Source organism: Piliocolobus tephrosceles, chromosome 4 (assembly GCF_002776525.5).
Source record: "Piliocolobus tephrosceles isolate RC106 chromosome 4, ASM277652v3, whole genome shotgun sequence".
NCBI lineage: Eukaryota > Metazoa > Chordata > Mammalia > Primates > Cercopithecidae > Piliocolobus > Piliocolobus tephrosceles.
This window is the reverse complement of record NC_045437.1, coordinates 60781659-60804272: the sequence shown is the minus strand read 5'-3', so window position 1 is coordinate 60804272 and position 22614 is coordinate 60781659. Positions and strand designations below refer to the sequence as shown.

General features: G+C 37.0%; 1 protein-coding gene across 3 annotated transcripts in view; it reads left to right on the top strand.

The window, feature by feature from the left end:
- Positions 1-272: 272 nt before the first annotated feature.
- Positions 273-22614, top strand: part of RAB3C (RAB3C, member RAS oncogene family) — a 295590-nt gene continuing 273248 nt past the window's right edge. The window contains exon 1 of one of the 3 annotated variants that reach the window (XM_023210503.2): positions 273-537. In XM_023210503.2, coding sequence (XP_023066271.1) covers positions 520-537 — 18 coding nt within the window. In that variant the 5' untranslated portion in view covers positions 273-519. Of the gene's footprint in view, positions 538-903; positions 1357-22614 lie in introns of those variants that run through there. The other 2 variants (XM_023210504.1, XM_023210502.1) reach the window with 2 other exon arrangements.

The window sequence follows — 22614 nt, the reverse complement described above, 5'->3', positions numbered from 1 at the left end:
TGGGAGGAATATAGTTGTAATATAAGGAATGACTTTGTGTTAAAGAAAGGACGGGATAACTTGATAGAGGTCTCCCATCTCATTCTGTGACGGTGCTTTTGGGTTCCAGTGATGAATGTGTTCATTTTACGTGGCTTGCTCTGGGTAAATAACCCAGTGCCCTCTCAGCTCTGCAGCCCGCGGCCAGCGGCTGTGTGTGCGCGCTAATGACGGCGGAAGGTGCCTGGGGGAGGGCTTGGGGAGTGGCTGCCCAGCGCTATCGCGCCCCTGGCACTTCCTAAGAGACTCAGCCTTTTCTCTGCAACTGCCGCTTGAAGACTCCACGTTTTTCCTCTAGAGGAAAGAAGCCCTCCATCGAAATCAGCTGTCTTCTCCACGTCCCTCCTTTTTCTCTCCGCCAGACGCCACTCCTACCCCTTCTATTGTGTTGTGCCTTTTCATTTTAGCCCCGCTTCCTACGTAGAGCCCTAACCTCCTTTGTAGCGAGGTCACTTGAGAATTTCCGAACCTCGAGTTGTAATGGAGCTGTATGGAAAGGTAAGCAGGCGAAGGGAGTTCCTCAGGGATTGTAGCCAGAAATCTCGCTTTCACGCACTTTGGTGTGCGGGTTGTGTGTGTGACTGTGTACGCGCGCGCGACTTCTCAATGCAATTATGCGGATAAACCACTTTCCTTATGTGTGTACCATTCATCGTCTTTCTTCCCCACGTTTGCTGAATGAGACTGTAAAACTGCCCCACTCTGCCTAAGGAAACGTAGAAACTTTTCCGATTCAGATGGGGAGGGGGTAGGGCGGACAGTCCCAGAGACCAGCTCTGGCTTCGTTTGCATTGGAAATTAGCACAAGGTAGTGTTGTTTCCTAATCAGGAAATTACAGTCTACTCCCGAAGGCGATAGTTAGCAAAGAAAAATCTCCAGCTGAGATAAGCTGGGGTCACATTCGCCTGCCCCTGGCGAGGAAAACGGCAGGGGAGACTGGGAGAGGTAACCCAGGAGCGTTTCGAAAGGAGTAGGGAGGCTCCGCGGCCGAGCCGGACTGGCGGATCGAGCCTGTTTAAGAGTTTGCTTGCTTGCCGGGAGGTGTAGTTCACCGCTCGCCTGTTTGCTGGGAAGCCCCGCAGGGCGAGACTACAGCTCCCAGGAGCGCACGGGGCTCCCCGGCAGTACGCGTGTGCGACGCCAGGAGAGGACAGCTCCGGTGCTGATGTTGGAGCCGGTTAGCGAACCCCAAGAGTGCTGAGTGTGGAGCAGGGAGCGCACGGACTGTGCACGCTTGACCGGAAGCCCGGACCAGTGCTGTCCTAGTCAGAGAGAAAGGACATTTGTCAACAATGAGACACGAAGCGCCCATGCAGGTGGGTCCATAAAGAAAGAGTGGCCTCGGGAGGAATTGAAAGAGATGCTTTTCCCCTTGCTCCGCGCACAAACAGTTCAACGTAAGGGAAGGTCTAGGCGGCCACCCGCGGAGATGCGGCTCTGTGACAAGACCCTGGGAATAGAGTTGGGTTTCTTTGCGCTCTGTGTGGCTGTGATTGGGGCTGTCTTGATGAGGGATCGGGCTATTCGCAATCTGTCTAGGCTTTGTAATGAGGATAAGAGTGTTTGTCTAAAATGAAAACCCAAGCAAACAAAAGTCAGAGGAGCATGCAATCTCGTGTTGGCATTCATCTCCTCTCTTGGCATCCGGGGTTTGAGATCGCGGTGAAAACTCACGGATTTAAGGCAGATAGATCAGATTCGGGGTTGAAGGCTCCCCACTGGAGTCGGCATAGAGCGAATTCCGCTTGGTTAAGGGCGCATTAAAGAAAGAGAAGCCAATGTTAGCCTCCTCAAAGTCCCGTTTCTTCAGTTAGGCTCCCAGTATCAGCAGAAAATAGCAAACACATCGGGGCTTGGCATATCCCTGAGCTATGCCAGCATCACTGTCCACACAACTGGTTTACTCTGTTTTGGAGACAGCCCCCTCTGAGCTTTCTTGTGTTATGTGCCCATTTGTTCTCCGATTCCCCATTTCAGTCACATTCTTAGGTTTGTTTCCTTTGAGAAATGCAAAGGACTCCGGTGCAGAAGTAACCTCTGCTTAAACATCTTGCTTAAGTTTTGTTTTTAAGTAAAGATGAGTGATAATTCTCGTCTCTATGTATTACATCAGCTTGTGTTTATTAATCAAACAGTGATCCTACTGTGTAACAGAAAGGCATTTTATGAATGGGATTGAGAGGAGAATAGAAAACATCATTTGGAATGTGCTCTCTCCTGAGAACCCACCTCTGTTGCCAAACCCAACAGTATAAATATTTGACATTAATTCGGGCTTCAGCGTTTCTAACTGGTTTCTTCGTGAATCAAGGACTTTAAACATATGCTTCAATTTACTTTTAATTGATTTTATGGGTTATGTATATTAAGAAACCCTTACTGGACTGTTAAATTAAAAATCTATGGAATTTAATTGTTTGTTGGGGGATTATATAAGGGAAGTCCTCAAATTACCTATGAGTTATTGAAAATTTGATTTGTGCCAGGGAACAGTGGCCCCTTTGTGTGTCTTCTAATACCTCTATTTGTGACTTAGCTTTTCATTATAGACCTGATGTGAAAAGAATCTGAACAGACAATAAAGGTACAGGCTGTTGCAATCAAGATATATTGGTTTATGATAATTTTCTATTACTGGAGATACTGCCAGGAGCCAACTGGCTAAATTAATCATATGTGATTGTAAGTAAACATTAATTGTAGACTTTAAAAGTAGATCGTTACACTTCACTATGTATATGTATATGAAAACATGTACATCTTAAATTTACACAATAAAAAAGATTTCCAAGAATTTTTGAAAAATAAAGTAGATTGTTAATAAAATCAGCTCTATATATGCACTGATATTTTTCAATCAAAATAAATTACGAAAAATTTAACCACACTATATATCACACTATATATTAATTTTGCTTTCCTACAGGAGTTGCTTAGAATATTCAGAAAGGTCATTAAAATGTTACAGAACTGTATTAATATTTTAGGAAAGAGTTAAAATTATTTTTTGTGTTCACCAACTGTGTAGTAGGCACTGTGATTTTCTATTTTAGTCAAAACTTTAATGAAGAACTAAAATAAAAATTAGGTAAAATGAAATTAATTTGTTTGTGGATGGAGTTGTTGTCATATTTATCATGTATTTTTAAATCATTGGAATAAGTTTTTGAAATTTAAAATTTCCAAATGCTGTCATGAGTAATGTACGTTTTAGGAAATCAAAGACTTTTTTAGCATATTTAATTAAAGCACATACATTAATTCAATTTAACTAATAAATTGTTGTTATGGTGACCCCATCTCCATTATTATCAATTTTCAAAAATACGTAATAATAGATAGGATGAAAACTATAAGCTTACTCTGAATATTTTAAAGTAACAAGTAATGTTTCAGCACTGATATTTCTGAATGGTAATCACATTTCATTTGACTTTGATATATGACAATTCAATAAGATAAATAGTTGACTTTTTTTTCATTTAAAGACTGAACCATATCATCATTTTAAATGTATGTCCCAAATATTTTTTTACTTAGGTCTGTAGAAGATGACTCACAAGCAAAACCTCACTTTATGGTTTCATAAAATAAGAGATTTCTTCTCTGCTTTTAAAAATATTTAGTTCATTTGTTGATGTGAAACAAAATGAGCTTTTTAATGTATTTGCTTATTTCCCAATTTACTTCTTATATTTTCTTAAAGAAGCCTTTTAAAAATCATGTAAGGTATTTTAAAAAGCATTTGATGTATCTATATAAATAACTTGGTGTTCTGTTCAAGGTAGTTATCTTTGATATGTGCGTATTTTATGAAGCGTATTTCTTTCTGAATTGAGGGAAAATGAGGGTTAATTGTTTTTTATAGTAATTACTAAAATAATATACAATGATAATCTCTGACATCTTTATTTCCTTTCTAACCTAAATAACCAGGAATAGCATTTGGTAAGTGTCCCAAGTGATAGGCTTAGCACTCTAATGCAGGAGCTGGTCATTTGTGTCTTCTCATTCAGTGTATACATAAATCCTGAGGGCCAAATGAGATGGGAAATAACAGTTCTCATAACTTGAGGACCAGACTCTGGTTAACAAATTGTCATTTGATTCAGGAGCCACATTGAACAAATTCTAGTTTATACAGTGCCTTGCCTGTGCCAAGCCCCGTGACTTAGATTTCATTTTATTTGTGTGTATGTATAAAACAATTTCTATATGTATAAATAATATATAACAATCATATGTGTGTTTGGATATATTTTACAAAAATATTTACAAATATATTTAAAAATCCTAGGGGTCACTTTTACCCTAATTATAGGCATGATCACTTGAACTTATTAAAACTAAATAACTTTCCTACTAGGATAGAGTAAAATTTCTGTCAGATCTCTCTGTCTAGAAAACCCATGTTCTTTCCTCTATTACTTTTGATACCCCAAGAAGGTATAAATTGGTGGTGTAAAGAATGAGATAGCTATTGATATAATTTGAGTCATTCATTTGGTTCAGAAGAAAGGAAAATTGGCCCTGTCTTCTTTTTATAAAATAAACTTGCATAAACTAAACTGAATATTTGAAAAGGGCCAATGTTTTAAAAATGGCTTACTTCTATCTATTATAATTTCTAGCAGGTTCACGTACTCTCTTACAGGACCAAAGTGGAATTCATTGTCTCTGACTAAATGCTTACTTTTCCATTTTGTTATCCACAAACTTTTGGGGTCACTTCATAAATGCAGTCTTCTAACTATTGAGGAAAATTCAAAGAAATATATCTACCCAAAGCATGGGGCAGAGTGCCAAAAAAATTGTTTGACTAAAGATGAGGAGGATTGAAGAAGGACTATAGATGTAGGCTGAAGATGAAGTGGAGCTAAAAACCATTAGTTATTTATTAAAGTTAGCCATGCTGTACACAAAATCAAATTGCAAAGAATTAAAGTCTAAATATCACTGTTTTATTTGGCTATGGAAAGTACATGGCATTTTTGTACTTCATTATTGTTGAATTCCTAACTATATCCATCCTCAGTGATCATCCCTCTATCTTTCTGAGAAATGGACATCTAGTCCTCATCCTTTACAGAAACAGAAAATCCATAACAAAGTCTAACAGACTTTAGAGAAATGAGAAATTCTTCCTTGCTCCATATGGGTTAATTGCTCAAGTATCCACTTTTCTTCTGTAAAAGGAAGTGGAGGATAGCAAGGAAACTTAACCTATGCAAAAATTCACTTTTGTGGTATAAGAATGTTTTTCTATTGAAACTGCAAAATTATCATAATTTTCTGCCACCATTCTAAGCTTATACTGGAATTGGAAAATCCTTTCTTCACCATGATATTCCAGGAAGGAAATGTATGTTTATGCTGAAGAATAGGTTTTCTTGAAACTACTCTTGCCCACTCAACTCACTAAGTACAAGCAGCTGGGCCACCTCAAAAAAAAGTTCTTATATAGATTAAAGGTTTTCCAACTGTTTTCCCCTTTTTTTAATTAACGTGGCTCAGAGGTTCTGTGGGAATCATCTTAGTAGGTCAGTCTATTACCAAGGATACTACAGCCTGTGAAGATTAAATCTTTGAGAATTATTCAGAATTACATAGATCTTTAGCATTTTTCATTCATTAGTTATAGTTTTTTTGATAATGTTTATATACATTGAAATGTACAAATCTTAAGTGAACAATTTAATGAATTTTGACAAATGTATAAATCTGTGTAACACACACCACTATAAAGATATAGAACATTTCTAATCACCCCGAGTGTTCCTTCATGGTTTTTCCTAATCTACCTATGCAGTAAACTTTTTTGGTGAGACTTGAACTTGAGATCCCTGGGTTCTCCTAGACAGACTGACCAATCACGGCTTAGCTGTGGGATTTTCCTGTGTCTCCTCTCTCACTCAGCCCTGCAGAATGACTTAACCATAAAAGAGTTTGATTTGTTCTAGAACTTTATATAGTTCTGTAGAACATGCAGTATGAACATACTGTGGAGCAAAAAAATATTTTCTCGTTTGAGTCTGGCTTGTTTTGTTCAGCATAATGCATATGAGATTCATCCATGTTGTTGCATGTTTCAATAATTCATTCCATTTTATTGCTGAATATTATACTTTTAAAATCAATTTACTATACTTTTAAAATTTATTATCCTGTTTGTGAACTTGGAGGTAATTTCTAGTTTGGGGATACTATGAATAAGGCTATAAATGTTTTTTCTATTGTTGTTTTTTATGATAATATCTTTTCACTTCTCTTGGGTAAATACCTAAAAGTAAAATTTCTGGGATAAATGTTTTTTCTATTGTTCTTTTTTATGATGTATTAAGCTTTATAAGAAACAATCAAATGTTTTGCCAAAGTGGGAGACCCGCAATTCTCACCAGCAATGTATGAGAGAGTTTTAGTGGCTCCACATCTTCAACAACATGTAATGTCAATGGTCTTTTTAGTTTTGGCCACTTTAATGAGTGTTTTCTGGTATCTTATTATGATTTAAATTTGAATTGTCCTAATGATGAATGGTTTTTAGTGTATTTTTATGTGCTTATTGGCCATTTATATATCTTCCCTTGTGAGTAGTGTATTCTAACCTTTTATCCATCTGGGGGATTTGTTTTTATTGTTTAGTTGCAAGAGATCTTTCATCTTCAATTTAGTCCTTTGTCAAGTCAGATAGATATACAAATAAAAGTTTCTCCCATTTGGTGGCTTATATATTCATATTCTAAATAGTGCCTTTTGGTGAGGATTTTTTTGAATTTTGATGAAATTTAGGTTAATTAATTATAGGTGGGGTCTGTTTCCAGACTGATTCTTTTGTCCTGACTCTGTGTCCTGAGGCCTTGCTATATTTATTTCTAGTTTTTTTAAGATTCCATAAAAATTTCAACATAAACTATCATTATTTGCAAATAGAGATAGTTTATTTCTTCCTTTCCAAAGACTTTCTTTTTTTCCGCATATCTTATTGAATAGAATAGAACAACCAGTACAATATCGAGTAGATGTGATGACAGCGGACATCTTTATCTTGTTCCCCATTTTAGGAGGGAAGGCTTTCCTTTTTTTTACTATTAAGTGTGAAGCTAGCTATAGGGTTTTGTTACTATGTTTTTTTTGTTTTGGTATAGATATTATTTATTATATTGAACAAATCTGATTTCTCATTTGATGGGAAAATTTGTTTTTAATTTAAATGGGTGTTGAATATTGTCAAATGCTTGTTATACATCTGTTGATGTGATTGTGTGGTTTATCTACTTTAGTTTGTCGGATTACGTAGATTGATTTTTTTAGCTAAACTGGCATTCCTTAGATAAACCCTATTGGTCATGATATATTGTCCTTTCTGTATATAGCTGGATTAAGCTTGATTATATTTTGTTAAGTATTTTTTTTTTGCATTAGTCATGATGGATATTGGGCTGTGATTTTCTCTTAATCATGAAGTTATAGTATTGGAATTATATTATAAAACAAGCTAAGAAGTATTCTTTGTCCCTCAGTTTTCTGAATATTTTTGTTGCATAAGATTAGTATATGTTGGTTTGTTAAATGTCTAATAGAGTTCACCAATGAAGCCAGTGGAGCCTGGAATTTTCTTTCTGAAAATTTTAAGAGTTTTAATTTTTAAAGATTTCATTGATATACTAATATCTCTATTATCTATCTATCTCCCTTAAGTACATTGTATTAGGCAGAATAGCATCCCTCCCAAAATTCTCCATGGCCTAACCCTGTAACTTGTGAATAAGTGCCATTTCATAACAGAATGGACTCTGCAGGTGTAATTAATATTATAAACTTTAAAACAGGGAGATTAACCTGCATTATCAGGTTGATCCAATCTAATTACAAGACCTCCTAAAAGTAGAGAACTTTCTCTCATTGAAGTCAGAGTGATGTGGTAGAAGAAGTCAATTTCAAAACATGAAAAGAATTGTTGGGGTGAAGATGAAGAAGGCTGTGTGTCAAGGAAGTAGGGACCTCAGTCCTACAACCACCAGCAACTGGATTATGCTGACAATCTGAATGAGTTTGGAAGTGGAATCTTTCCTAGACCCTCCAGATCAAAACCCATTCCAGCCAACACACTGATTTTAGCCGGGTGGAACTGAGCAGAGTGAGCAGAGGACCTAGCTGAGATTTCTGGCTCAGAAAACAGTAAATGGGTGTGGTTTAAATATCCATTATAGCTGCAATAGAAAACTAAATATGCATATAAAAATTTTTCTATTTCATTGTGAGTCAGTTTTGGTAAATTTTGTTTTTCACCTCATTTTTCCAATTTATTAACACAAAGTTGTTAAAAATATTTTTATTACCTTTTAAATATCTCTAGGATCTGTAGTGATACCCCCTTTCTTTCCTATTACTGATCATCTGAGTTTTCTCCCTCTCTCTCATGCCTGTCTTACTAAACGTTTGTGTCAGTATTAATGTCAACTTTTACCTCTGTTAATTTTGTTTAGTTTGTATTTTGTTGATTTTAGCTGTTTTTTAAAAAACTATATTACTTAGTAGAACCTTTTCTTCATTTAGATTCTTAAAGTATAAATTTAGTTTGTTTGTTTGTTTGTTTATTTATTTATTTATTTATTTATTTATTTATTTATTTATTTTTAAGGCAGAGTCTCACTCTGCTGCCCAGCTGGAGTGGCTGGATCTCAGCTCACTGCAATCTCTACCTCCTGGGTTCAAGCGATTCTCCTGCCTTAGCCTCCCGAGTAGCTGGGATCACAGGCGCCCACCACCACAATCAGCTAATTTTTGCATTTTTAATAGAGACACAGGGTTTCACCATGTTGGCCAGGCTGGTTTTGAACTCCTGGCCTCAAGTGATCTACCCGCCTCAGCCTCCCAAAGTACTGGGATTACAGGTGTGAGCCATCGCACCTGGCAGGTCACTGATTTTAAATATTTATTTTCTTCTAATAAATATAAGCATTAGAAATCATAAATTTCCCTGTAAGTACTCCTTAAGCTGACAGGCACACATTTCTGAATGTAGTATTTACATTATATTTTATTTCAAACTATTTGGCACTTATGATGTTTTTGTTTAATCCATGTGTTTAAAAGTATGTTTATTTTCCAAGTACTTGAGTATTTTTACAGATATTTTATTGATACTGATGACTAGTTAAATTCTATTGCTACTATGGGAGATACTCTTTAAGATTTTAATCTTCTAAAATTGTTGACTTGTTTTTAGTTCAGCATGTGATCTGACTTTATGATTCAATGTGTGCTTGTGTGTGCTGTAGTTGTGCAGGGTAGTAGTCTCTAAATATAAATTGGGTTATGGCATTGTGTGGTGTTGTTAAGACCTTTTATATCCTTATCAATTTTTGGTCTATTTATTCTATCAATTACTGAGAAAGGTTTTCAAATCTCCAACTGTCATTGTCAATTTGCCTATTTATCCTTTTAGATTTTAGATTCTTTTGAGATTTTTTCATATATTTTGAGACTTTGTTATCAGATATACACACATATTTTTAAATGTGTCTGCCTGAGTAATTTTTCCTTTTATATTATGAAATGTTCCACTTCATCTCCAGCAATACTCCTTGCCTTAAAGTCTATCTTGTCTGATATTAATGGAGAATGCAGACACTCTTGCTTTCTTAATAGTATTTTCATGGTATATATATATAATTTTATAATTCTATTTTCAACTTCTATGTGTCTTTATATTTAAAGTGTGAATCTTGTGGTCAATGTAGAGTTGGGCTTTTCATTTTTTTTCCAGTTTGAAAATCACTGCCTTTTTCTTGGTCCATTTTCATATATTGCGATTATCATTATGATTGAATTTAAGTCTACCATTTTGTTGTTTTTTATTTATTCTGTTTCTCTTTCTTTCTCTGTTTCTTTTTTATATTCTTTTTTGCTTAATTAAATATTTTTAGGTATTTCAATTCCTGCGTTGGCTTTTCTTTTCTTTTTCTTTTTTTTTGAGATGGAGTTTTGCACTTGTTGCCCAGGCTGGAGTGCAGTGGCATGATCTCAGCTCACTGCAACCTCTGCCTCCCGAGTTCAAGCTATTCTCCTGTGTCAGCTTTCTGAGTAGCTGAAATTACAGGCATGTGCCACCACACCCAGCTAAGTTTTGTATTTTTAGTAGAGACAGGGTTTCAGCATGTTGGCCAGGCTTATCTGGAACTCCTGACCTCAGGTGATCCAGCTGCCTCGGCCTCCCAAAGTGCTGGGTTTACAGGCATGAGCCACTGCGCCCAGCCCTCTGTGTTGGCTTTTCAACTGTATATCTTTGTGTATTTTTGGTGTTTATCCTAAGGATTACAATATGCATATTTAACTTATTATATAGTCTACTTAGAGTTAATATTGTATTACTTCTCATAAAATATAGTAATTTTGCTATGATATAATTTCATTTACCTCATTGTTTGTGAAATTGTTGTCACATGTTACATCTACATTTATTATAAATCCCCAATAAAGTTTTATAATTTTAGCTTTCAACAGCAATATGTATTTTTTAGATTAAGAGTGAAAAATGTATATTTATTTATGTTTGCCTTTCACCTATGTACCATTTCTGGTGCTCTTCTTACTTATCTGAGTGTCTATCTGGTGTCATTTTTCTTCAGCCTGAACAACCTCCTTTAGCATTTCCTGTAGTATAGCTTTGCTGGCATTTCATTCTCTTAGTTTTTGTTCATCTGATAATGATTTTTAAAAATGTTGCCCTCATTTTTGAATAAGAGTTTTGACTGCATATAAAATTTCTTGTTGATTTTTTTCAGTAATTTAAATATGCTGTTTTATTGTCTGCTGATCTCCTTTATGATGGGAGTTCAGTTGTTCTTCATATCATTGTGCCCTTGTGTGTAATGTCATTTTTTTCATCTGACTGTTTTCAAGATTTTCTATTTAACTTTCAGTTTAAACAATTTGACTATAATGTGCCTAGATGTCATTTTATATATATTTAGTCAGATTGGGGAATTGGATAAGCTTCTCAGATACATAAGTTTCTATTTTTCACCTAATTGGAAATATATTTAGCCATTACATCTTTAAGTATTTTTTCATCCAATTATTCTCTTCTTTTTCCTTTTGATATTGCCATTTACATGTATGTTAGAATTGATATCATCCCACAAGTAACTGAGGCTTGGTTCATTAAAAAATTTTTTCTTTGTCAGATTGTATGATTTATATTGATTTATTTCAAGTTCAATGACTCTTTCCTCTGTCATCTTCAGTCTTTTGTTAAGCTTGTCCAGGAATTGTTCATTTTAGTTATTGTACTTTTCCTTTTAGGCTCAATGGTGGCTCTTTTTACACTAGAAACTTGTTTCCAAGTGAGGATATATATTAATCTTGGGATGAGGTGCTGAGTATTGAAAGAGGTTAATAAGATTAATTTATAGTAGTGTGTAGAAACTAAGGAAGCACAGTAATTAACTGAGCTTCTTACAGAAAAGGGGATACAGAAATGTAAATAATAATATTAGTGCTTTGATTATCTTTTAGAGATATTTTTGGAAAAATATATGTTTACATTTTCATTTCTATCATTTAATTATATTTCTATTGAGCATTGTTCCTGTGATACTATACCTTTTCTTTGTGTTTTTCAAATTAAATTGTGAGCTCTAAGATACTTTTTGAAATTTTAACAAGTTGCAAAATTGTAAAAATAAAATAACTTTAACAATTACTTTATTTTGCCAACTTATGTATTCCTTAATGGTGTCAACTCTGCAGAAACAAAATGCCTTTTCCAACACCAACATGTTTCAGATTGGTTTGAAGTGTGCTGTCAGTTCTATTGAGATAATAATGTATTTTTGCATTCACTAAACAATGAAGCAATAGGAATAAGTATTCTAGGTCTTCAGTCCTCTAGTGAATGGTGAAAAGAAAGGGTCAGTAGTTCCCTGCCGCACTCTCCAGCAAGCTAGTTGGCTTGGGGATAGTATTAGTAACTTAGGTTGAGCGACCTTCAAAAAACCACATGTTATGCCTCCTTGGCCTCCTATCTGAGAAAAACATGGAATCATAGCCACTTAGCTCCTACACTCTTAGCGTATTATATCTGGCTACCTGAATCATAATCTAACAGTAAGAGGTAAGGCCATCAGCCTCTCATCACTTGTCTGCTGCCACTTGTTTAACTCTAGCTCATCAAAGATCAATGGGCATTACTTGCTAGCCACCAAGTGGCTTGGATGATAGAGAAACTTACAAGCCAACACTGATGAATAATTTCAGTTCAAGTGGCCATAGCTCAAGGGATACTAAACAGCATGAAGAACTGATATGTTTATCAACTGGCAAATTATGACTCTCCTATGACTCTCACCTATGGGTCATAGCTTTAATAGAAGATAGTTTTTCTTTAGAGTGTTTGATCCACTGAACACCTGTCTGAATGGCAGGACTGATGAAAAAGAATAGCAGAAACACAGCACACCTGTGATGTGAACATTGTTTTATGAATGTGCATGGGTGGGTTTATTCTGTAGTAAATAATAGTAGCAGTAGCTTTTGAATGAAAGGCAGGGATGATTATGACTATGAAAGTGGCTTTGTAAGTCATCCTAATTGGTACAGTTATACAATTTGGAAACACAAACATGTAGATTGTGAATATACCAAGTTTTTCACAGATAATCCAGATATTCCTTTGTCTCATAAGTACATGGACAACAAGGTGCTTGTTCCTACACATGACCTACCTTGATGGATGAAATAAGGGCAGCAAGATATCAAGATCTAGAACCAATATTTATGGCAAATCTCAGGAGGAATTTTTCAATGGCTCATTATTTTAATGTTTGGATACTTTTTAAATGTTTAGTGTTTTAAAAAATGTTTAATGATGAAAACTTATTGGGAAACAAAAGTATTAATATTAACATGTAGGCTTTTTTTAATTCCCCAGTGGGAATTTTTAAAGTACCTCACTAGATATTTTTAGGAGAGGTTTTCATTATACCACATAGCACTGGGTATGTCCATTCTGTTTACTCTTTCTCCTCAGGAAGAGGTATTCTTGTAAGAGCTATTCCTCATTTTGTGGTCTCCATTTGGACACAGGTCTCCTTTAGCTGTCAATGCTTTCTAATGGACTGAGGGGGAAGTAAAGCCCAATTGTGTTTATTTTTAAAAATGACTGATGGAGAAAGTCAAGGCCACCTTCCACAGAGTTCAGCAGAGCAGAGTTGCATAGCTTTGAGAACATATTTACCGCTTCCTACTAGGTTGTCTCTCCTCAAAGTCTAGTAGGGTGCTTGCAGTGAGTTATATCACTGGTCCTCAGAAGGTTCTGGCTTTTACCAGGGCAGAGATAATTGATGAAACACATTTCTCAGAATTCAGCTTGTCTGGGCAGACTGGACATTGTAGGGTGTAGACCCTTCTCTGCAAGAGTCAACATCATGATGGTGAGATCTGCTGAACTATATCACCAAGAGGGGTATCTGGTGAAGACAGCAGTTGGTGGAGAGCTCTAGGATCATATTTCCATGTTCCCAGGGATCTTGGCCTAAATGTCAGATTACTCAGTCACCTCATAGTCTATCCCAGAGGCCTTGACAACATATATCTATCCTGGCTTCCATATGAACGTTTGTTAATCTAATGATTTCTAAACCTGACTGATGAAAAGAACATATGAAGTGTTTTAAAAAATGACAGATTTCTGGCCTCACTCTAAATATTCTAATTCTGCAGAATTTGAGTGGAGTTCTGCATGTCTGAGAATTTGGATATAGTGTACCCTAAAAGGATTTCATTTTGGATTCCCAAATAAAAATGTATCCAACTGGAGAGAACAGGTATTTGAAAACACGATGTCTGGTGTTTGTTTCTGCCAATAAATGATGAGAAACCTTCTGTATATTTTATATCCATGAGAAAAGTTTTGAAGGATTCTTTACATTTTGTTGCTAAGAGAGAAGCCCTTTCATTTTTACAAATTGACATCTGTATATAGAAAGTGTGAACGTCAAGAATGTTTGATGAGGTTTTTTTATTTTTATGTTTTAAACTTCTTTTGTTTTATCTAAGTTGTATAAGGGGAAGATGGTTGCTTGGCTATTGGGAGGCATGTGGTGTTTGGACTTTCAACCAGTTCTCTTGTTTGCATGCCCCAGCCACAACTAGGGTGACCCAATACCTAGCCAGCTGGTTTTAGCACTGAAAATTCTGCTGTGTACCATGAAACTCCTCATTCTCAGGCAAACCAGGACAATTGGTAAACCTGCCCATACCCAATAATCAAGACACTTGGTATCTCCAATTCTAAGGCCTTTCTAGGTTCTGCCAGGCAAGAATTCTTGTGAGGTTTTTCAGCAGGCTTAGGATTCTGCTTTCTCCAGTCTATTCACTTCCAGATTCCATACCTTTGTTGATCTCTCTTTTCTACTCTTGTCTCCTTTCTACTTCTCTCTGTCTAGAAGGATTTTGCTTTTGTGAAATCCCTTTGCTATTATTTTAGAGGGGTTTAGGGGAAAAGATGGTGATCATCACCACATATGCAAATATACGTACATATGTGTGTGTGTGTGTGTGTGTGTGTATAGCTGAAAGCCTTTTAATGATTCCCAATATTGAAATCATGATATTGTGGACTTCAGTGATTTTCCAAATTCAGTATCAGAGGTTAAGTTAAACTTTACCCAAACACACTTCAAAGCTGTAGGAGAGGAGTTTTCCCACAGTGCTGTGAGTTCCTGGGGCTCCCTTTCATATCTTTTCTTACCACTTGGATTCTTCCTCTTATTAGCCCAGACATGAAACTCAGCTCTCTCCAGGTTTCTACAAAATTCCACTTGCTTTCAAGGATTTCATGAGTTTAGCAGATTTTTAGAAGTTAGGTGGCAGGCAGTGTTCTAGGACAGGTCCTATCACAGGGAATATGGCCATTGGTCACATTCTCCTCCCTGTAGTCTGTCTGGACCACAGAACACTCCTATCTACACACAGATGCCTCAGTGTCTTATCTTCTACCCCAAGAGGTATATGGATGAATGCTTTTTGTTGTATGTCATAACAATTGGAAATAGGGGGAAAATTTAAGTCATCTATTTCAGAAATTATGAAACTCTCAGGAAAGTGTTGGGTGTTAAAACCTCTTGCACTCTGAAGTTAGGTAATAAGAGAAAGCATATTCTGTAAAACTGACCATTTCCATTTCAGAAAATAACGTTGGTGGGAATTCAACAAGAAGAATATCAAAGATAATACTTCACTTGAGCATTTAGCACATACCAACACTTTTCCTTTGCTCATCTCACTATTCCTATTATATAGATGAGGAAACTGCAGTTTAGAATAGATAAAAACAAAACAAAACAAAACAAAAACCTTGCCCAAATGTTCACAAGTAGTGAAGGAGCAAATCACAGAGCTGGGATTCCTTCTTTGGCAGCCTGACTCAGGGCATGTGCTCTTATCCATACTCACATCCCACTAAGAATGTGGAATGCTCTTTTTCACAGATGCATCTCCATGCACATAATTTTAGAGAGAGAAAATAGGTGGAATGGTATTTTCCTGCTTCTCACCATACTGTGATTTATAAGGCCTGGATTACCAGTAGCTGGGTCCTCTCTGGCATCCCAGGACTGCAAAGCTTCCACATTTCTGAGTATGTGCAGGAGCTTCAGGGACCAGAGCCTGAGCTTCAGGAGCTTCAGTACCACATCTGAATCTAGTCCTGAGCTTCAGGACCACATCATTGCAGCTGTCAGGATTGCATTGTCAGAGTCTAGGGGCTCTCCCAGCCACTGTCATTCCTGTCCCAGCAGACCTTGCTTACAATCTTCTCTCTGGTCTGGGGTTCTCCTTTACTCTGCTGCTGTCAAGACCTCAATGTGGGCTATCCCCACTCTGGGAAACCTCTGGAACCAAACTGGAAGTAAACTGTAGAGTATGGGCTGAGAGAAGAACACTGGCCTTTCATACTAATAGAAACAGCACATGGTTTGATAAAATTAGTGTCCTTTTTCTTAATACTCTGTAATATACATCTACAAATTTCAAAGCAAAGTAAAAAAACATTACCATACATACACATGTATAGTATATATCTGTTGGGATCATATATGTATTTATACACACATATATGTGTGTATATATATTGAAGTTTCAGACTTGTTAGTTTGGTGAAGGGTAGAATGAACCAGCTGGGTCTGTGTGTCACTAGCTCTTGAAGAATACATTTGGCCCAGACAATGAGAACTCAGTGCACAGGCTGAGAGAAATCAGGGTAACCTATTGAAAAACAAGAACCATTCCACTTTAACTTTCTCTCAGACTCTCTTAATTTCTTTCTTTCCTTCCTTCCTTCCTTTTCCTTTTCCTTTTCCTTCCTTCCTTCCTTTTCTTTTTTCTTTTCTTTCTCTCTCTTTCCATTTTATTTTATTTTTCCATGAGGTATTGGGGTACAGGTGGTATTTGGTTACATGAGTAAGTTCTTTAGTGGTGATTTGTGAGATTTTGATGCACCCATCACCCGAGCAGAATACACTGCACCCTATTTGTAGTCTTTTATCTCTTGCCTTTCTCCCACTCTTCTCCCTAAGTTCCCAAAGTCCATTGTATCATTCTTATGCCTTTGTGTCCTCACAGTTTAGCTCCCACATATCAGAGAGAACATATGATGTTTGATTTTCCATTCCTGAGTTACTTCACTTAGAATAGTAGTCTCCAATCTCATGTAGGTCACTGAAAATGCTGTAAATTCATTCCTTTTTACGGCTGAGTAGCATTCCATTATTCACACACACACATATATATATATACACACACACACACACCCCCCCCACACAATTTCTTTATCCACTCATTGATTGGTGGGTATTTGGGTTGGTTCCACAATTTTGCAATTGTGATTTGTGCTGGTATAAACATGTGTGTGCAAATATCTTTTTTGAATAATGACTTCTTTTATTCTGGATGGATAACCAGTAGTGGGACTGCTGGATCAAATGGTAGTTCTACTTTTAGTTCTTTATGGAATCTCCACTCTGTTTTCCACAGTGGCTGTACTAGTTTACATTCTCACCAGCAGTGTAGAAGTGTTCCCTGATCACTGCATATATGCCAGCATTTACTGTTTTTTGATTTTTTTATTATGGCCATTCTTGCAGGAGTAAGATGGTATCGCATTGTGGTTTTGATTTGCATTTCCATGATCATTAGTGATGCTGAGCATTTTTTCATATGTTTGTTGGCCATTTGTGTATCTTTTGAGAATTGTCTATTCATGTCCTTAGACCATTTTTTGATGGTATTTTTTTTCTTGCTGATTTGTTTCAGTTTTGTGTAGATTCTGAGTATTAGTCCTTTGTCAGATGTATAGATTATGAAGATTTTCTCCCACTCTGTGGGTTGTCTGTTTACTCTGCTGACTGTTCCTTTTGCCATGCAAAAGCTCTTTAGTTTAATTAAACTATTTATCTTTGTTTTTACTGCATTTATCTTTGTTTTTACTGCATTTGCTTTTGGGTTCTTGGTCATGAAATCCTAGTAAGTCAATGTCTAGAAGGATTTTTCTAATGTTATCTTCTAAATTTTTATAGTTTCACATCTTAGGTTTAAGTCCTTAACCCATCTTCAGTTGATTTTTGTTTAAGGTGAAAGATGAGGATCCAGTTTCATTCTCCTACATGTGGCTAGCCAATTATTCCAGCACCAGTTGTTGAAAAGGGGGTACTTTATGTTTTTGTTTGCTTTGTCGAAAATTAGTTGGCTGTAGGTATTTGTGTTTATTTCTGGGTTCTCTATTCTGTTCCGTTAGCCTGCAGACCTATTTTTATATCGGTACCATGCTGTTTTGGTGACTATGGCCTTACAGTTTAGTTTGAAATCAGGTAGTATGATGCCTCTAGATTTGTTCTTTTTGCTTGATCTTGCTTTGGCTATGCAGGCTCTTTTTGGTTTCATATGAATTTTAGAATTTTTTTTTTAATTCTGTGAAGAATGATGGTGATATTTTTATGGGGATTGCATTGAATTTGCGGATTGCTTTTGGCAGTATGGTCATTTTCACAATATTGATTCTACCCATCCATGAGCATGGGATGTGTTTCCATTTGTTTGTGTCAGCTATGATTTCTTTCAGTAATGTTTTGTAGTTTTCCCTGTAGAGGTCTTTTGCCTCCTCAGTTAGGTATATTCCTAAGTATTTTTATTTATTTGTTTATTTATTTATTTATTTATTTTTGCAAGCTAATGTAAAAGGGGTTGAGATTTTGATTTGACTCTCTGCTTAGTTGCTGTTGGTATATAGAAGAGGTACTGATTTGTGTACATTAATTTTGTATCTGGAAACTTTGCTGAATTATTTTATCAGCTCTAGGAGCTTTTCAGAGGAGTCTAGGGTTTTCGAGGTACACTGTCATATCATCAGGAAACAGTGACAGTTTGACTTCCTCTTTCCTGATCTGGATGCCCTTTATTTCTTTCTCTTGTCTGATTGCTTTGGGATCGGACTTCCAGTACTCTGTTGAAGAGGAGTGGTGAGAGTGGGCATCCTTGTCTTGTTCTCGTTTTCAGAGGGAATGCTTTCAGCTTTTCCCCATTCAGTATTTTGTTGGCTGTGGGTTTGTCATAGATGGCTTTTATTACATTGAGATATGTCCCTTGTATGTCAATTTTGCTGAAAGTTTTAATCATAAAGGGATGCTGGATTTTGTTTAATGCTTTTCCTTCATCTATTGAGATGATCCTGTGATTTTTGTTTCTAATTCTGTTATTTGATGTATCACATTTATTGACTTGTGTATGTTAAACCATCACTGCATATCTGGTATGAAACTCACTTGATCATGGTGGATTATCTTTTCAATATGTTATTGGATTCAGTTAGCTAGCATTCTGTTAAGGATTTTAGCATTTATGTTCTTTAGGGATATCAGTCTGTAGTTTTCTTTATTGGTTGTATCCTTTCCTGGTTTTGGTATTAAGGTGATGCTGGCTTCATAGAATGAAGTAGGGAGGGTTCCTTCTTTCTCTACCTTGTGGAATAGCATCAAAAGGATTGGTACCAATTCTTCTGTGAATGTCTGGTAGAATTCTGCTGTGACTCTGTCTGTTCCTGGACTTTTTTATGTTGTTAATTTTTAAATTACCATTTCAATCTCGCTGCTTGTTTTTGGTCTGTTCAGGGTATCTAATTCTTCCTGATTTAATCTAGGAGGGTTGTATTTTTTCCAGGAATTTATCCATCTCTTCTAAGTTTTCCAGTTTACGTGCATAAAGGTGTCCATAGTAGCCTTGACTGATCTTTTGTATTTCAGTGGTGTCAGCTGTAATATCACCTGTTTCGTTTCTTAGTGAGGTTATTTGGATTTTCTCTCTTCTTTTCTTGGTTAATCTCACTAATGGTCTATCAATTTTTTTTTATCTTTCTTTTCAAAGAACCAGCTTTTTGTTTCATTTATCTTTTGTATTTTTTTTGTTTGTTTGTTTCAATTTCATTTAGTTCTGCTCTGATCTTCTTTATTTCCTTCCTTCTGCTGGTTTTGGGTTTGTTTTTTTCTTGTTGTTCTAGTTCCTTGAGGTACAACCATAGATTGCCTGTTTGTGCTTTTTAGACTTTCTGATGTGGGTGTTTAAGGCTATGAACTTTCCTCTTAGCACTGCCTTACTGTATCCCAGAGGTTTTGATAGGTTGGGTCATTATTGTCATTCAGTTCAAAGAATTTTTAAATTTCCATCTTGATTTTGTTTTTGACCTAGTGTTCATTCAGGAGCAGGTTATTTAATTTCCATGTGTTTGTGTGGTTTAGAAGGTTCCTTTTGGAATTGATTTCCAGTTTTATTCCACTGTGGTCTAAGAGAATGCTTGATATAATTTTAATTTTCTTAAATTTATTGAGGCTTCTTTTATGGCCTATCATATGGTCTATCTTGGAGAAAGTTCCGTGTGCTGTTGAATAGAACATGTATTCTGTGGTTGTTGGATGAAATGTTCTGTATGTATCTGTTAAGTCCATTTGTTCCAAGGTGTAGTTTAAATCCATTGTTTCTTTATTGATTTTCTGTCTTGATGACCTGTCTAGTGCTGTCAGTGGAGTATTGATGTCCCCCAGTAGTACCGTGTTGCTGTCTATCTCATTTCTTAGGTCTACTAATAATTGTTTTATAAATTTGGGAGCTCCAGCGTTAGGTGCATATGTTTAGGATTGTGATATTTTCCTGTTGGATAAGGCCTCTTACCGTGATATAGTGTCCCTCTTTGTCTCTTTTAACCACTGTTGCTTTAAAGTTTGTTTCGTCTGATATACAAATAGCTATCCCTGCTCACTTTTGGTGTCCATTTGCATGAAATGCCTTTTTCCACCCCTTTAAGTTTATGTAAGTCCTTATGTTTTAGGTGAGTCTCCTGAAGGCAGCAGATAGTTGGTTAGTGAGTTCTGATCCATTCTGCGATTCTGTATCTTTTAAGTGGAGCATTTAGGCCATTTACATTCAACGTTAGTGTTGAAATATGAGATACCATTGCATTCATCATGCAATGGTATTTTTGTTTTATAGGTCCTGTGTGATTTATGCTTTAATGAGGTTTTGTTTTGATGTGTTTCCAGGATTTGTTTCAAGGTTTAGAGCTCCTTTTAGCAGTTCTTGTAGTGGTGGCTTGGTAATGGTGACTTCTCTCAGCATTTGCTTGTCTGAATATAACTGTATCTTTCCTTCATATATGATGCTTAGTTTTGCTGAATACAAAATTCTTGGCTGATAATTGTTTTGTTTGAGGAAGCTGAAGATATGGCCCCACTCCCTTCTAGCTCATAGGGTTCCTTCCGAGAAATATGCTGTTAATCTGATAGGTTTTCCTCTGTAGGTTACTTGGTGCTTCTGTCTCACAGCTCTTAAGATTCTTTCCTATGTCTTAACTTTGGATAACCTGATGACGATGTGCCTACACGAAGATCTTTTTGTGATGCATTTCCCGGGTGTTCCTTGCGCTTCTTGTATTTGGATGTCTAGATCTCTAGCATGGCTGGGGAAGTTTTCCTCGATTATTCCCCCAAATATGTTTTCCAAGCTTTTCGAATTGTCTTCTTCAGGAACACCAATTATTCTAAGGTTTGGTCATTTAACATAATCCCAGACTCTGGAGGCTTTGTTCATATTTTCTTATTCTTTTTTATTTGTCTTTGTTTGATTGGGTTAATTCAAGCTCTGAATTTCTTTCTTCTACTTGTTCAATTCTATTGCTGAGATTTTCCTGAGCATTTCACATATCTAAAGATGTGTCCAAAATTTCCTGAATTTTTGATTGTTTTTTCTTTAAGCTATCTATTTCCTTGAATATTTCTCCCTTCACTTCTTATATCATTTTTTGGATTTCCTTACATTGGGCTTCGCCTTTCTCTCGTCCATCCCGGATTAGCTTAGTAACTAACCTCCTTAATTCTTTTTTAGGCAAATCAGGGATTTCTTCTTGGTTTGGATTCATTGCAGGTAAACTAGTGTGATTTTTGGGGGTGTTGAAGAGCCTTGTTTTGTCATATTACCAGGGTTGGTTTTCTGGTTCCTTCTCATTTGGGTAGGCTCTGTCAGAGGGAAGGTCTAGGGCTGAAGGCTGTTGTTCAGATTTCTTTGTTTGTCCCACAGAGTATTCCCTTGATGTAGTACTCTCCCGCTTTTCCTGTGGATGTGGCTTCCTGTGAGCCAAACTGCAGTGATTGTTGTCTGTCTTCTGGGTCTAGCCACCCAGCCAGTCTACTTGGCTCCAGGCTGGTACTGGGGGTTGTGGCACAGAGTCCTGTGATGTGAACCATCTGTGGGTCTCTCAGGTGTGGATATCAGTGCCTATTCCACTGGACGTGGCAGAGGGTGCAGTGGATTCCATGAGGGTCCTTAGCTTTGGTGGTTTAATGCTCTATTTTTGTGCTGGTTGGCCTTCTGCCAGGAGGTGGCACTTTGCAGAAAGCATCAGCTGTAGTAGTGTGGAGAGGGACGGGCAGTAGGCAGGGCTCTAGACCTCCCAAGATTATATGCACTTTGTCTTCCACTACCAGAAAGGTGGGTGGGTAGGGAAGGACTATGGGGAGCTGGCCTAGGCCTGTCTGAGCTCAGACTCTCTTTGGGTGGGTCTTGCTTCAGCTGCTGTGGCAGATGGGGGTGAGATTTCCAGGTCACTGGAGTTGTGGAAGGATTATGGCTGCCTCTGCTGAGTCATGGAGGTTGTCAGGGAAGTAGGGGAAAGTCGGCAGTCACAGGCCTCACCCAGCTCCTATGCAAACTGAAGGGCTGGTCTCACTCACACTGTGACCCCAACAACAGCCCCGGTTCTGTTTCCAGATGGAGGGCAAGATGGGCTTGAAAACTTGCCCGAAGCTTTCCGCCTCACAGCTGCAAAAGAAAAAGGCTTTAGTTCTTCCCCAGCCTGTGAAGTCTGCAAGCTGGATTCAGATTTGTGCCCTCCCGCGAGTTCTGGCCAGGAGGATTCTTACCCTGTTCAAATTGTTACAAAGTTCACCTAGAGAATTCCTTCTCTCTGTGGAGTTTTACCCCCTGCTCCTCTGGCTGTCCTCCAGATGGATCCCTGTGGTGCCAGGCAGCAA